Genomic DNA, 13,303 nt, shown 5'->3' on the forward strand with positions numbered 1-13,303 from the left:
ATAACCTCACCTAGAGGCAGGCCTTAAGAGAAGAGACCTCCGTATGCTGGGTGCTGGGCTCTGCCTCGATAGGCCCACATCACCAACATCTGTCGTGGGTCCCTCAGACAAGCATTGGGCTTCCAGATTCCTAACAGAGGCCAGCTCTCACTGTGACTGCAAAGAAAGGGGAAAATGGTCATGGAAGGTACAAGAAAGATTAAGAGGATATCTTCTAAGAATACTGTGGTCCTTGTAGAAATGAGAGGCGTTTGGACCAAAAGTCTTAAGGCTACGGTTTTCAGAAGCCACCGACATTGTTAGTTGTAAGTCACAGGCAGCGAGGCCCTAAGTGAGCTCTGGAAAGCTGCCTTGTGGCTGTAGGCCTCAACAAGCTGTTTGACGTAGCGGGGCTTGGCTCTCTGGCCTCCGTGGATCTATACACCGAGATGGGCTCCATGATAGGGGCCTCCACCTGTGCTATTAACTCAGAAGCAGGCTATAGTAGGTGGCACCTGGCTTTAGAGCAGGTGGGGTTGGCAGCCTGGTCACTGAGTGGCTCTGTGCCTTAGACCTCGAATCCTGCACTCCTGGTGTCTCCCCAGTAGCGACATGCAGGGATATAAAGCCAGTGTGCCCCTTGGGATGGGACCGACACAGTTCTGATCTTCTAATGAGGATGGGAAGATATGGAAATCACACCTACTGTTATGTGTGAAATTTAACAAGCTCTGCTTAGTGGAAATGTGGGAACCTGCCAGTACAACTGTCCGTGTGGCTGTGTACGAATGTAAGTATGCAGCTTTGTGGCTGTATGACATGCTTTATTTGCAACAGTGTATCTGCTCAGCACACCTGAATGCTTGTACGGAAGTACATGTTGGGTGAGTGTGCACAGGGCCTGGAGGCTGGGCAGAGGCCATGGCTATGCATGAAGGCTGGGAGAGTACTCGAAGGAGGGAGTACTCTTGGCTCACTCTCCGTCTACCAGGAATGACTTGATTTCCACTATACTTCCTGTATGGGCTAGGAAAATGAAAGATGTGCACACTTGTTACAATGGTGTTTATACGTGCTGTTGCATGAATATCTTGGAAGAAGGAAGGCCACATCCAGAAAGAGAATCTCCATCAGCAGCCCTCCCATTGTGCACACTTCCAGCTCCTCAGGCCTCAGTGGTGACTGGGCCTCAGGGGGCAGGATAAGGAAAGAGTCTGGTCAGGTAGGAGGGTGCAGGTGAAGAGCCAGAGCCAGGGGCAGGGCCAGATTGGCCAGGAGGAGCGCCACCTGCTGGGGAGGGCCGTGAACACCTCTGCTCACCTCTGACACCTCTGCTCCTGACTGCCCCATATGCCATGGGACCCAAGCATTGGTCCTGGTCTCTGAATGACTTGAGGTACTTCGTTACAGTCTGGTAGTCCCTCTGAGCCGCTAGGGGTCCTCTGTTGCTCTTTCAGGCTGAGGTAGCCCAGCTGCAAGAGCAGGTGGCCCTGAAGGATGCAGAAATTGAGCGTCTGCACAGCCAGCTCTCCCGGACTGCGGCTCTCCACAATGACCATGCGGAGAAAGGTAACTGGTGTGGCTGTGATCGAACATGGTTGGCCCTGGGCCCTGAGCCCTCTCTCGTAAGTGGACGTGTGTGTCCCTGAGTGAGTATGTATATGCCTATGTGAGAGGCATGCCAGTGTGCGCGTATGTCCTGTGTGTATGCAAACATGCCCAAGTGAATAGATGAGTGTGTGCACGCATGCACGTACATGCTTGAACGGGCCTATAAAGTGCAGCTCTATGGTGGAATCATTGCCATGAACTCCTCCCATGTCCAGAAGACTCTGCTCTGAAGGCTTTCTCAGATGTAGTCTGATCATTAAGCTCTGTACAGCCACCTCTGGAGCTTTTTTTCACTTGATTGATAGGACTTATTTTTGTGTCATCCCCATAAGGGAGGCTTTAGTGATTCACTCACTTTATGGATGCTCACCTGATACCTAGACAAGGTCCTGAGGTTACAGAAAAAAAATCAGTTATTTCTCATCCGTTAGATCTCAACTTAAATGTTACCTCTCAGAAAGACTTTTCCTGGCCACCGTACCTCAATGAGGTGCCGCCCAGTCCTATTGTCCTCTATGTCGGCATTCTTCTTGTTTGTGTCCTAACACTTAAAACTTATCAGGGCTGCGTTTGGGGAGGTCTCTTGGTATAGACTGTTGTCCTCACTGTGGGGCCAGGGACTGTCTCTGTTCTATTTAAGACCATATCCACGGAACTTCACACAGCATTCAGCCATGGTAGGCCCCTAAGAAATACTGAGTAAGTGAAAGGGCAGTGGATTGTCCGTGATAAGTACAAGTCTGCTGATTCAAAATAGAGGATGAATCCCCAAATCCTCTTATCCACACCTATTTGATATTTACAGCTATTCACCTGGTGTACAAAATAATCACACACCTTGTGACTTCTCCTACCTACAGGCTGAGGGTGGTGCTAGAGGAGGTCCTGTCACCCTGTGGCTTGGCCCCACTGCTGGGTCCCCTCTCAGCCTTAGCAGGGCTTGGCTTGGGTCCCTGGCTGGGGTGGGGAGGCCAGGCAGCCCTGAAACAGTGACTCCGGCTGGAAAAGGAGATTGGTGACCCATATGTCCATCGCTCCCTCAGCCTTTCTCGGTGTCTTTCCCAGCTTTCCAGCATGTTCCCTACCTGCCAAAGCTCAAGGTGGGGTCTGGAGCCCCCTAAGATATTCTAGACTCCCTGTGGTAATTAATCTGCACAGAACACTTCCTGTGCCCTGACTCTAGGGCAGGCAGTCTTCCCCCTCCAACTTTGCTTCTCTCTAGTCCACACCTCTAATCAATCATCAGGTAACTCTTGGAGCTGGTCCTTTGGCCATTTGCTCCTCAGGTTGGGTTCTGCCCAAAGCATTGAGGTTTGCCAGTCTTCGTATGGAGCTTACCACCTCTGCAAATGGAGCTGCAGAGCTGATCTTCAGCTGCCAAGAGCCTAAGAGAGTGAGCAGGCACTCTCTACTTTCCTCTGAAAATGAATCCCTATGACTATTACCACAAAGCCCATATATTTACTCTTCCTATTCTTGTTGCAAGCGAGATGCCTATACTTTGGTTCCCTCGTCTCCTGTGCTTTGTTTACATAATTATCTCTATTCCTTTTGCAGTAATCCGTTCAGGGATAGGGACAGGTCTTTGTTTTGAAACTCCAATTATGTGACAATCCCTAGACCTAAACATTTAGCAGAATGACCTCCAGCTCCTTTAGGCATCGGCCTTTGACCTGCCCCATCAGGTCAGTTGGGGAAGAAATCAAGAGTCCCTATTAGGTCCAGAGGGAGAGCAGGCCATGGGTTGTCCACGGCAGATTGACACAGGTATCTTGAGCTACAGGGAAATTCTATGGGTTTCTGAAATAAGATAGTTTTCCTTAATTGTAGGGTTTGTTTTAATGTATATATAGATGTGTCTAAACATTTGTTAGTCAATTCTGACTAGAGCATTTTAATTTAAGCCAAGTATCCAGCTCTTTTACATAATCATTCTTTTTTCATCTTCATTCAGCTGTAGACTTTTTTTTCCCCCCTTGTTTTAAACTCTCCTTTGTGCAATCCATGGGACACTCTGATTTTCTACAAAACTAGTTAGCAGCCCAGGTGCATACCCACTCAGGTAATAGGCAATAAATGTCTGTATTCTTCTGAGATCTTGGTTCTGAAAGATTTGGGGGTTGTTCTGTGTCACTGTTGAATAAATGGCATTTTGATTTCCCCCCGCTAATGTCCATAAAGAGAAGATAAGATGCTAGGCTCATTCATTTAGTAATCCAACAAATATTCAATGAGACCAACTATGCCAGACATCATCACAGGCTCTTCAAGAAGTAAAAGAGCCCATGTGCAATGTTCTCACAAGGAAAGTGTCAGCATCTTAGCACGTGAGGATGGCTGTCTGCGTTTCAATAATTCTTCTTACACCTAAATTCTTCTAGACCAAGAAATCCAGCGTCTGAAAATGGGGATGGAAACTTTACTTGTGGCCAATGAAGATAAGGTAAGCCGATCATCAGGCAGCCCTGTTCTTCCTCTGCTGACATCTCTGGCTGTTCCATCCCTACTGGTCTCTGATATTCTGGGCAGGGCCATGCCCAGCAGGCCAGTGACCCAGGGACATGTCAGGAGAACGGCTGCTGCCTCTTCAAGACTGAGCCTCAGCCACCTGTTTCTTGCTTTGAAGCCTTGGGGACTTTGCCTAACTAAAATCTCCCAACGGCAGATTCAAGTCCTACCTGTTTGTGCTGGTGTGGGGTAATAAATACCACCACAGTTATTGCGAGTGTCGTAACAGCTGCTTAGACTCCTGGGAGAACTTGAGACCCGTCCACCCACCTCCTATGCGCACGGTCTGGCAATAGACCCCTCACGAGGACCCTGGGCAGCCTGTGATGTACTTACCCTGCTGCCTTCTGCTCCTCACATCTGGTTCCTGCATGATCCTGGAAAAGCCACCTCTGTAACTGTAGAGCACCCACCTAGGTGCTAACTTGAGCCCCGAAGCTCACAACCCTGCATTTTACAGATGAGGAAACTGAGACTCCAAGTACTCGAGTAGTTTTGTCCAAGGTCAGATAACAGTAGGGAGTGGAGCCAGGGTCACCCCCGAGTCTGTCTAAGGCCAAACTCTGTATGGCCTCCCAAGCCCCCAGACCTTCACTGAAAGAAATGATCTCCTCTGGGAATTTTGTCTGTTGTGCAAGGAATCTCCGACTTCTAAGGGACAGGTGAGATAAACTGGAGATAAACACAACAGCTTTATTTTAATCTTTCTTGGCATGTAGCTCCAAGAGGACAATAGTCAACCAGGAGGCAGATTGCAAAGGATAGGGAGATAGTGAGTTTCCTGCTTCTGGAAATGTGTTAAGCCCCTCGAAGGATTGTTTTATGACTGGAGACCTGACTCATAGCCTTCAGGTGGAGATAAGAATGTTTGCAGCGCCTAGGGGGCAGACCACTGAGAACCCAGGCTCTGGACACTAGGCTTCCCGTTGAAGCATTCCTTAGTTCCATAGAGCATATCTTCTCAGTGTGCCCAGAACATAGTGTGGGCCCCCACGAGAAGTCGTCTGAGGGGCCAGTGGTGGTGTTCACATATGGTCTGCTCTCACACTGACAGGACCGTCGGATAGAGGAGCTCACGGGGCTGCTAAACCAGTACCGAAGGGTGAAGGAGATGATGATGGCAACTCAAGGTGAGGGCAAGGAGGATTCTTCATTTTCTCCCAGAAAGGAATTCCATCTACTGCATTAAACCCAGGGGCATTTCACCAGAGACTCCTCTTTATTTGGGGATGATCCTCTGCTGGAGAATGGAGCTGGTTAGACTGTCCTGGACGGTGGGAAATTGGTAGCAGCTATTGATTTCTAGAAACTGTCTAGATTCTAGATTTCTAGAAACATGTCTGATGACAGTCCAGAGCTCCCAGGGACTAAGCAGATAGTCAAGAGAAAGCCATCGATGCGAGCCCTTGGGAATCCCCTGTCCTTGTAGGTCTCCCATGTGTTCTTTCCTGGATACCCCTTAGGGGCAGTGAGTGCAGTCAAACCTGAGCCAAAGATCAGTTCAGTACCCCTCACGGGGGATTCGAGCTTGTCACCTCCTGAGGAATCTAAAAGCTCCCCGAGCAGGTTTCCAGGGCACGTGGGGAGCCTTCTTTGAGTCTCTAGGTGCCTGGGTTCCCGTAGGAAGGCAGAGGGCAGGGAGAGCTGTCGGCGTCTCATGCTTGCCGCCAGGCTGAAGGCACCACGCAGGCAGCATTAGTGCTCATACGAGCCCAGGAGGGCGGATGCCGGGTGCCTGCCTTCACCTCCACGCCGTTGACCTGGGCTCCTACCACAGCCCTGGGAAAGCACCTGCTTCGCAAGAGGGGGCTGCTCTGAGGGTATTCAGAGACCTGTCATTCTAGCTGAGCTTTGGCTGATCCTGCACACATATCACAGCCCCAGTTTTCCTCTGGTCTTTGAGGTCAAGTCAGAGCCTAATTGCCTGGCCAAGGAATGAGGTTTGGGAGGGAAAGTAGAGATTGCCCTCTCTCTGTTCCACCCACGAGCTTTGCCCTTGAGATGACCCTCATGACGGCCCTTCTTCAGATCCCCTGAAGAATCTTAGGACTCACACTCTTAACGTACCTTTATATCTTCCTTAGGCTTTCTTCATGAAGGAGAAAGACTGTTAGAATTTTGCATCATTACAGGTTTCTGAACAACTCCCACAGTAATGACCCCCACCCTCTTCTGCATTCATGCTTCCAGGGCCCTCAGAAAGAACTCTCTCAAGCAATGAAGAAGAACTCGAGGGAAGTTTCAGAAAGTGGAGCACTGCAAATAAAGGCCCCGAAGAATTATTTAAACCAGAGGTGCTGTGTTTCATCCATGATGTGGGGTTTCTGCAGGCCCTAGGAGCTTGTACAGAGCTTGGGAGAGGGTCTAATTAGGTACCTGTCAGGTATAAAGCATGACAGGTGAGAACCTAAGTGGGTGGAGCGGTCCTCCCAGCCCTTGGGGAGAGCACCGAGGGTGGAGGGCACCCAGGTACAGGCCTGCATTCAGAGTGGGAGGGGTGGCATCATAGAGACTGGACTTGCAAAGACAGAAATTCTCAATCCAGTTCCTTAATGCTTTTCATCTTTCCTATCTGGGAGATAAACAGAGACCCAGGTGGTTTCATTTCATTTCCCCCTGTTTCTCCAGCATCTATGTTAGTGCCTGGTGCCCAGGAGAACGCAAATATTTGTCGAATGAATGAATGTGTCTTGCTCGTCGAGGGGAATACCTCCAGCTGTCGCAGTGATCCGTTCCTATTTCAGACATCTCCTCCAGCCCCTATAACCAGCAGGAAGATTTTCTTTTCTCTTTTGCTGGTCCTATTACATGAATCTCTCTGCATTTAGACTAGATACAAATGAGCAAATAAATGCAAAGATCTCTTCTCAGGTGGAGAAGGGGCTTCAGCCCAGGATCTAAAAAGTTCATGAAACTCTAGCATGGCCAAACCGAAGAGGATCTCAGGAGTCTAGCTCAGCTTTTCTGAGGGAGGAGCAAAAGTGTCACCAACTCAGACAAACATTCCAGACTGCTGACAACAATACGGTACCAATGATTGGCACTCGGTAGCTCTGTGTGGTCGCTGTGATGAGCACTGTACATGGCTCTCACCTCATTTCTCCTCACGACACTGTCGGGATTCTTATTTTATTGTGAAGCTGAGGCTCAAAGAGGGTAATGATCTGCTTTAGGTCACATGGTGGGTAGATGGCAGCACCTGGAATTAGACTCCCATCCATCTGACCAAAAAGCCCAGACAACTGTATTATAATACCAGGGTTCTCCCTATAGTAGACCAAAAAGGTACTTACTGGGCTCTAGAGAAAAAGATCATCTTTGCACTTAGTACTTGATGCTGAAAACTTCAAACCGTGTCCTCCGTAGACACCACCAGTACTCATGTTTGGTCCACCTGTAATGCTCTTCCCTTTTAGGGGATCCCTGGGTGGCGCAGCGGTTTAGCGCCTGCCTTTGACCCAGGGCGCGATCCTGGAGACCCGGGATCGAATCCCACATCGGGCCCCCAGTGCATGGAGCCTGCTTCTCCCTCTGCCTGTGTCTCTGCTTCTCTCTGTGTGTGACTATCATAAATAAATAAAAATTTTTAAAAAATGCTCTTCCCTTTTAGCCTTTTCACTAAGTGCATTCTCATTTCTCAAATGTTCTCCCCTCTGAAGCCCTTTTCTGAACTATCCTTCCCTCCCCTGTATCTCTATACTGCATTATAGGTATCAGTACCATAAGGATGTCTATACTGATCGTTTATCCTAATTGTCTGCCTGTCTAGTGTACGGAGCACTTAGCCTACACAGCACAGGGCCCGGCAGGCAGGAGATGTTGCCCATGTTTGTTAAGTGAATATATCAATTATAGTGTTTCTCACTGTAAGCAAATGAAATCGACTCTGGCTAACCTACACCAAGAAGGCATGTTTTTGAAAGGGTGTGTGGTGGCTTCCTGAATGAAAGAAAAAGCTGAACATCCTGGCTCAGAAAGGGCAGGAGAAACAGGATTCCCAGGGGTTCAGGTGTCAGGCCTCTACTGCAGGGTTATGGATGCAGGTCTGGGGAGCAGAGGCAGGTCGGCCCAGGTTTCCAATACTCCTTTCTCCTTGGCATCTTGAAAGAGCAAGGCACCCATACTGACACAGCCATCCTGGCTGTACCTAGAGGAGGAAGTGGAACTCCTCAAGGAGAAAGGATGGTAGGAAGTCTCCAGACAGTAACTGCCCCCTACAGTGACTTCTGTTTTTTGGTGCAGATGCCTCCAAGATGTAGCTCTCCCACCATGGGGCCACCTCCACTACCGCAGAAATCACTGGAAACCAGGTAGGAGTCCTGATCATTTCCTTGGAGCTGCTGTGCCCTCAGGCCCCTCTTAGGGCACCTGCATGGACTGGCCATGCATAGTGAGCACAGCCACCATGTCCTAGGCACACCTAACCTTCCACTGAGCAGCACTCCAGACCCTGGCAGTGGCCACAGTGTAGCCCTGGCTACGGAGCAGTCACAAACCGTGCCTTCCTCCCCTGGCCACAGAAAGACTTCCCTTCCCATGGGCTAAGGGTCTGGGCCATTGCCGCTGAGAGTAGACCTGACCAGGGCTTGGAGGCTCAAAGGAGAGGTGGCTGTAGGTTGTCTGTGCCCACCAGTGGCTCCTCGGGGCTGGGAGTATGCCATGACATAGGTCTCGTTTTCATCAGCTCTTCTTGAGAGTCCTTCCTGCTCTCAGGATCCCTAGAGCCCTGTGACAGTCCAGGCTTCCCAGGGAGAGCCATTTCTCCTACAGGGAGGTTGATTAATTGCTTTGGGGAAGCAATTATAACGGGCTGGCCCATAGGATCACCTGGCTGCCACCTGTCTGGTTCCCTCGAAAATGAACCCATTTCTAGCTTCCTATGTCAATAATTTAGAATACACTTCCAAGTTGGGCCCCATGTAATGGAGACATAGAGGCTCCACTGCCAAGAGCAGACTGTCTTTCAGTGAGGGTATCTGGGGAAATTGGCCATAAGTATGATGGAAGCTTCCCCAGAATGGCGCTAAGAGTCCAGAACTTACATGCTCAGGACCCCACTTTCTAGAGAGCCACACTGTTTCCCTCAGCCTTTAGCCCTAGAGAAAAACTATCAGTGTCAAAGACAGCAACTGACCAGTAGGTTTTGCACAATAAGAAATTCAGTTTATGAGTTCACTCAGGAGGAAGTCAACACTGACTAACTCACACTGACCAGGCTCATAGGAGACCAATGTGCCAAGAGATTCTGCTTTACTCATATGAACTGAGAAATAACACTGCCAGGAGACTTGTCACAAAATAACCCTTATGACCACTGGTGGCATTGCCTCTTCTCTATACAATTGGTGCCCTTCTCTGCAAAATAATCTCTGAAAAAGCAAATTCCTCTGAACAGACTAGTGAGGGTATATGGAGCTGGAGCAAAGGGTTGGAAGATCCAGCAGGTGATGTTCTGGAGCTGTGCCTGGCTGATGTGCTCATTTTCACTCTCATGTGGTACAGCTCCTTTCTCCCTGGATTCCGTCTTAGATTCACGGACAAGGCAGTGTTGGCACCTTTCCTGTCTTTTGACTCTACAGAGCCTTCTTTTATGACTACATAACAATTAGCTCCCATTAATGTAACAGAATTGAATGTATTCTAGACTTTCAGGGAATGCCAAGGTCCTTTGATTTGGATTTAAGTGATGCCCTCATGCCCTCAGCAATATGTTGTCTGACCAGGCTATCCCCCGGGATGGGCCAGTCTCCTATGTAGTGATTGTGATGAGAGGATGGTTTTTCCCTGACCTTCATCCTAAACTCACTTAACAGACAACTGGTAAACTGGACAACTCGGAATGTTCTGTGCGCAAATGACACACCTTCTCTAGTAACTGTTTGTTAACTTTCTTTTGTGTTTTTCCAGAGCTCAGAAAAAACTCTCCTGTAGTCTAGAAGACCTGAGAAGTGAATCTGTGGACAAGGTCAGCCTCTTGGTCTCTCCATAAAGACTCCTGACTTACTCACCCAGCAGTTCTGTGACAGACAGGTCCCCCCCTATAGAGGGCTTTCTATAGCTGACAGGGAGGCAGGAATTACATGAACATTTTGAGAAAACCAATCAGATGTGGCCCGAGGCATCGTAGAGGCAGGGCAGGGGCAGGAAATGCTGCCTGGAGTTGACAGAGAAGATGTAGAAGTGGGCACAGGCAGGCTTTGGGATATGGCACGGGGAGTAGGAGAATATAAATTCAGAGCCATGAGTCAGATCAAACCCTGGTCTTGAATCCTGGCCTTATATCCCCAGAGCCACTCTGGGAGCATTGTGGAGATTTTGAATGAAGAGATAATGTGGATTAAGTTGATGAGTCATGAGATAATTTAGGAGATTAGAGAGGAAGCTTTTTTAAGAGCCTAGAAAGATGTGAGGAGGGCTCTGTGACCCCTTATTTGAGAGCAACCCTTGACCACATGGGTAACCCCAGTGCTAGAGGGGTAGGTGACAGGGTCCCTGGAGATGAGGGCTCCTTCCCTGACAGAGCACCTTTATGGACACCTGCCGCATGCAACCCTTGGTCTGAGCGGCGTACCAGCGCTGGCAATTACAAAGGAAACCAATGAAGGCTGGACTGGCAGGAGCCACAGGGCCCATTCGGTGGCTCTGCCCTGTGATCCGGTGCCTCTGGCTCTCTGGTCGCTGGCAGCTGCCCAGAACATCTGTCCATGAATTGGACAGGGATCTCTGTTCCTTCCGTGGATGGTGATTACCTGGCAAAGATGGGGAGGGAGGGAATGAGCCTTGCAGCCGGCAGGTGGTCCTAGGTGGTTGTTTGCGACTAATACAGGTCTCTCTCTCTCCATGGGATTGAAATCCTTCTTGCCACTGCGTAGTGTGTCAACGGGAACCAGATCTCCCCACTGGTAGAACCCAAGGTATGGAAACTGCATGTCCCTCTCCTGCATTTCTGGTCACATGTCTGCTGGAGTCTTTTCACCGAGCAGGTTATAGCTTTGGCAACTGTAAAATGCATTCATTAACGGGACAAGAGCGCAGGAGGAAAGACAAAGCTTCCTCTCCCATTTTCTGCTTATGCACACCCCTCTGTGTGGCGTGACTTCACCCCATTGTGGGGTAGGATTTATTATTGTCTCCTCCATTTTACAGGCTCAGAAAAACTCAGCTTTAACAAGGCATTGCCAATCTGACTGCCGGGAAGGGGGATGCTAGGATTTCCACCCACAGCCAGAGGGGCGCGACAGCTCCCATCCTTTCTGTGCTGATGTCGTGGTTAAACACGGGGACGCGCTCAGCCACAGATGCAAGAATCTTTCCGTGGCAGCCCCTCACGTTGGTGTCTGGCCCTTGCTTCTGTGACCGAGGGCTCACTACCTCATAAGACTATACTCTTTCCCAGCTCTATTAGACGCATCTGCTGGACTTCCCTAGAGTGTACACCCGCCAATCCCGGCTCTCCCTTTGGAGCCCCTGGAATGCACCCGTCTCCCCTGCTCTGACAGCTCCAGAATCTGAGTTCCTCAGGCCCTCTCTGAGTGGAACATCCTCTTCTCCTGTGCGCAGATCACAAGCCTTTAAAGATCCTATTCGGTCTCCTGAGGTCAGCACCGGTTTCTCTAACTGGTACCCTGGACCACCCTGGAGCACCATATTCTAGATAGGGTCTGATGGGTGCCTTCCTTGACCTAGGGCCTGCTCTGGTAGTTACTGCTGTCACTCCAGGCCCCTGGCACAGGATCATTTTTGTGCCGTGCTGGTATGCTCGGCCCGAGGCAGGAATCCTTCCTATTGAGAAACAATAAAACAGGTTCTCGAGGCTAAAGGGGTAGAGCTTCGCCTGAGCCCATCCGATATAAAACCCGTGTTCTTGCCACTCTGGTGCGCTGCCTCTCCATTCCAATGTAAGGCAGCTGGGATTTCCACTCCCCCACAACAAGCCTTATTCTTCTGTTCCTTGTGTGTCCTCTCCTGACCTTGACCTTCTCCAGTGATGAGTCCTTTCTTCCCAGCTGTCCTTGGCTGAACAGAGCTGAGAATCATTTCTGTTGCCCTCGATTCCTTTTGTCATCTTTCTTATAGGTCTGGGCCACCCATGCTTAGGTTCAGTTCTGCCTCTTTCCCTCTCAGATCCTCAGCAAGCACCCAGGGCAGCCCTTGTCGGCAGCCTCTGTCATCTCTGCCCTGTCTAAGGGGGGTTGCGTGTGACGATGCAACCAGAAATCTGGTTTTGAGAGCCCTTCCCTACTCCCCTAATTCCTATGTGATGGGGATCCCAGAGTCATAGTTCCCTAAGCCTTTTCGAACATTGCCTTGCTCACAGGCCATGCTCCCAGCTCTGACTGTGCATCAGAGTAATCTGAAATGCCTGTTAAAAATATGGACACTCAGGGTACCTGGTGGCTCAGTGGTTGAGCGTCTGCCTTTGGCTCAGCTTGGGTTGTGATCCCGGGGTCCTGGAGTCAAATTCTGCATCAGGCTCCCTGCAGGGACACTGCTTCTCCCTCTGCCTATGTCTCTGCCTCTCTCTGTGTCTCTCATGCATCATCATCATCATCATCATCATAATAATAAATACACTCAGGGTGCACTCCCAGAAGGAGCTTCACAGGACCAGGTGCATCTGGGGAGCTCTGTCTTTACGAGTGTCCCGGGTGACTATGGAGCAGCTGGCGCAAGGACTGGCATTTGCACACTGTTGGTCTAACCAGGTCCAATCTCTCCCTCATGGGTCATCATGAATTTAAAAATCACTCGGGCTCCCTATCTTGAGGTTCTGATTATTGCTACTTCCCCAGCCAGTTCTTTCAGGCTTCCTGGAGATTTCGTCTACTTTTTTTTTTTTCACGTCTCTCCTTTCTGAGCTTATTTATAGGGGTTAGTAGCCCACGTTCAGTGAAGGAAGGAGTTGGATTTCAAACAATTTCTAGGACATGTGTTGGTAAGCACACTGAATTCAGAAATTCACTGGATTACTTGGCTTTTACCTAAATGAAAAGATGTGTCAGTCATTAAACTCTCCATTACTTTTCTGACTTGTCCATTTTGAAATCAGAGCTTTTGTATGACTTTTCTTCTGGGCCCAATCAAGTCATCCACAGACGATTTCCTTGGTAATGTGGCTTCATTTTCTCTTTTTACTCAAATTCATTCCACTGGGTTTCCCCTAGGTTCGTGGGTTTAAGGGCCATTGTGTCCTTTCTCTTAAAAA

The 13,303-nt window shown here is 49.4% G+C and overlaps 1 protein-coding gene across 16 annotated transcripts in view; it reads left to right on the forward strand.

The window, feature by feature from the left end:
- PPFIBP2 (PPFIA binding protein 2) overlaps positions 1-13,303 on the forward strand; it is a 170,256-nt gene that overhangs the window by 115,297 nt on the left and 41,656 nt on the right. For 15 of the 16 annotated variants that reach the window (XM_035704194.2, XM_025459347.3, XM_025459350.3 and 12 more), the window contains 7 exons: positions 1,437-1,548; positions 3,972-4,033; positions 5,153-5,228; positions 6,289-6,392; positions 8,341-8,408; positions 10,006-10,063; positions 10,971-11,012. In XM_035704194.2, the coding sequence (XP_035560087.1) occupies positions 1,437-1,548; positions 3,972-4,033; positions 5,153-5,228; positions 6,289-6,392; positions 8,341-8,408; positions 10,006-10,063; positions 10,971-11,012 (522 nt within the window). The remainder of the gene's footprint in view (positions 1-1,436; positions 1,549-3,971; positions 4,034-5,152; positions 5,229-6,288; positions 6,393-8,340; positions 8,409-10,005; positions 10,064-10,970; positions 11,013-13,303) is intronic. The other variant, XM_049098774.1, reaches the window with a different exon arrangement.

Source organism: Canis lupus, chromosome 21 (genome assembly GCF_003254725.2).
Source record: "Canis lupus dingo isolate Sandy chromosome 21, ASM325472v2, whole genome shotgun sequence".
NCBI lineage: Eukaryota > Metazoa > Chordata > Mammalia > Carnivora > Canidae > Canis > Canis lupus.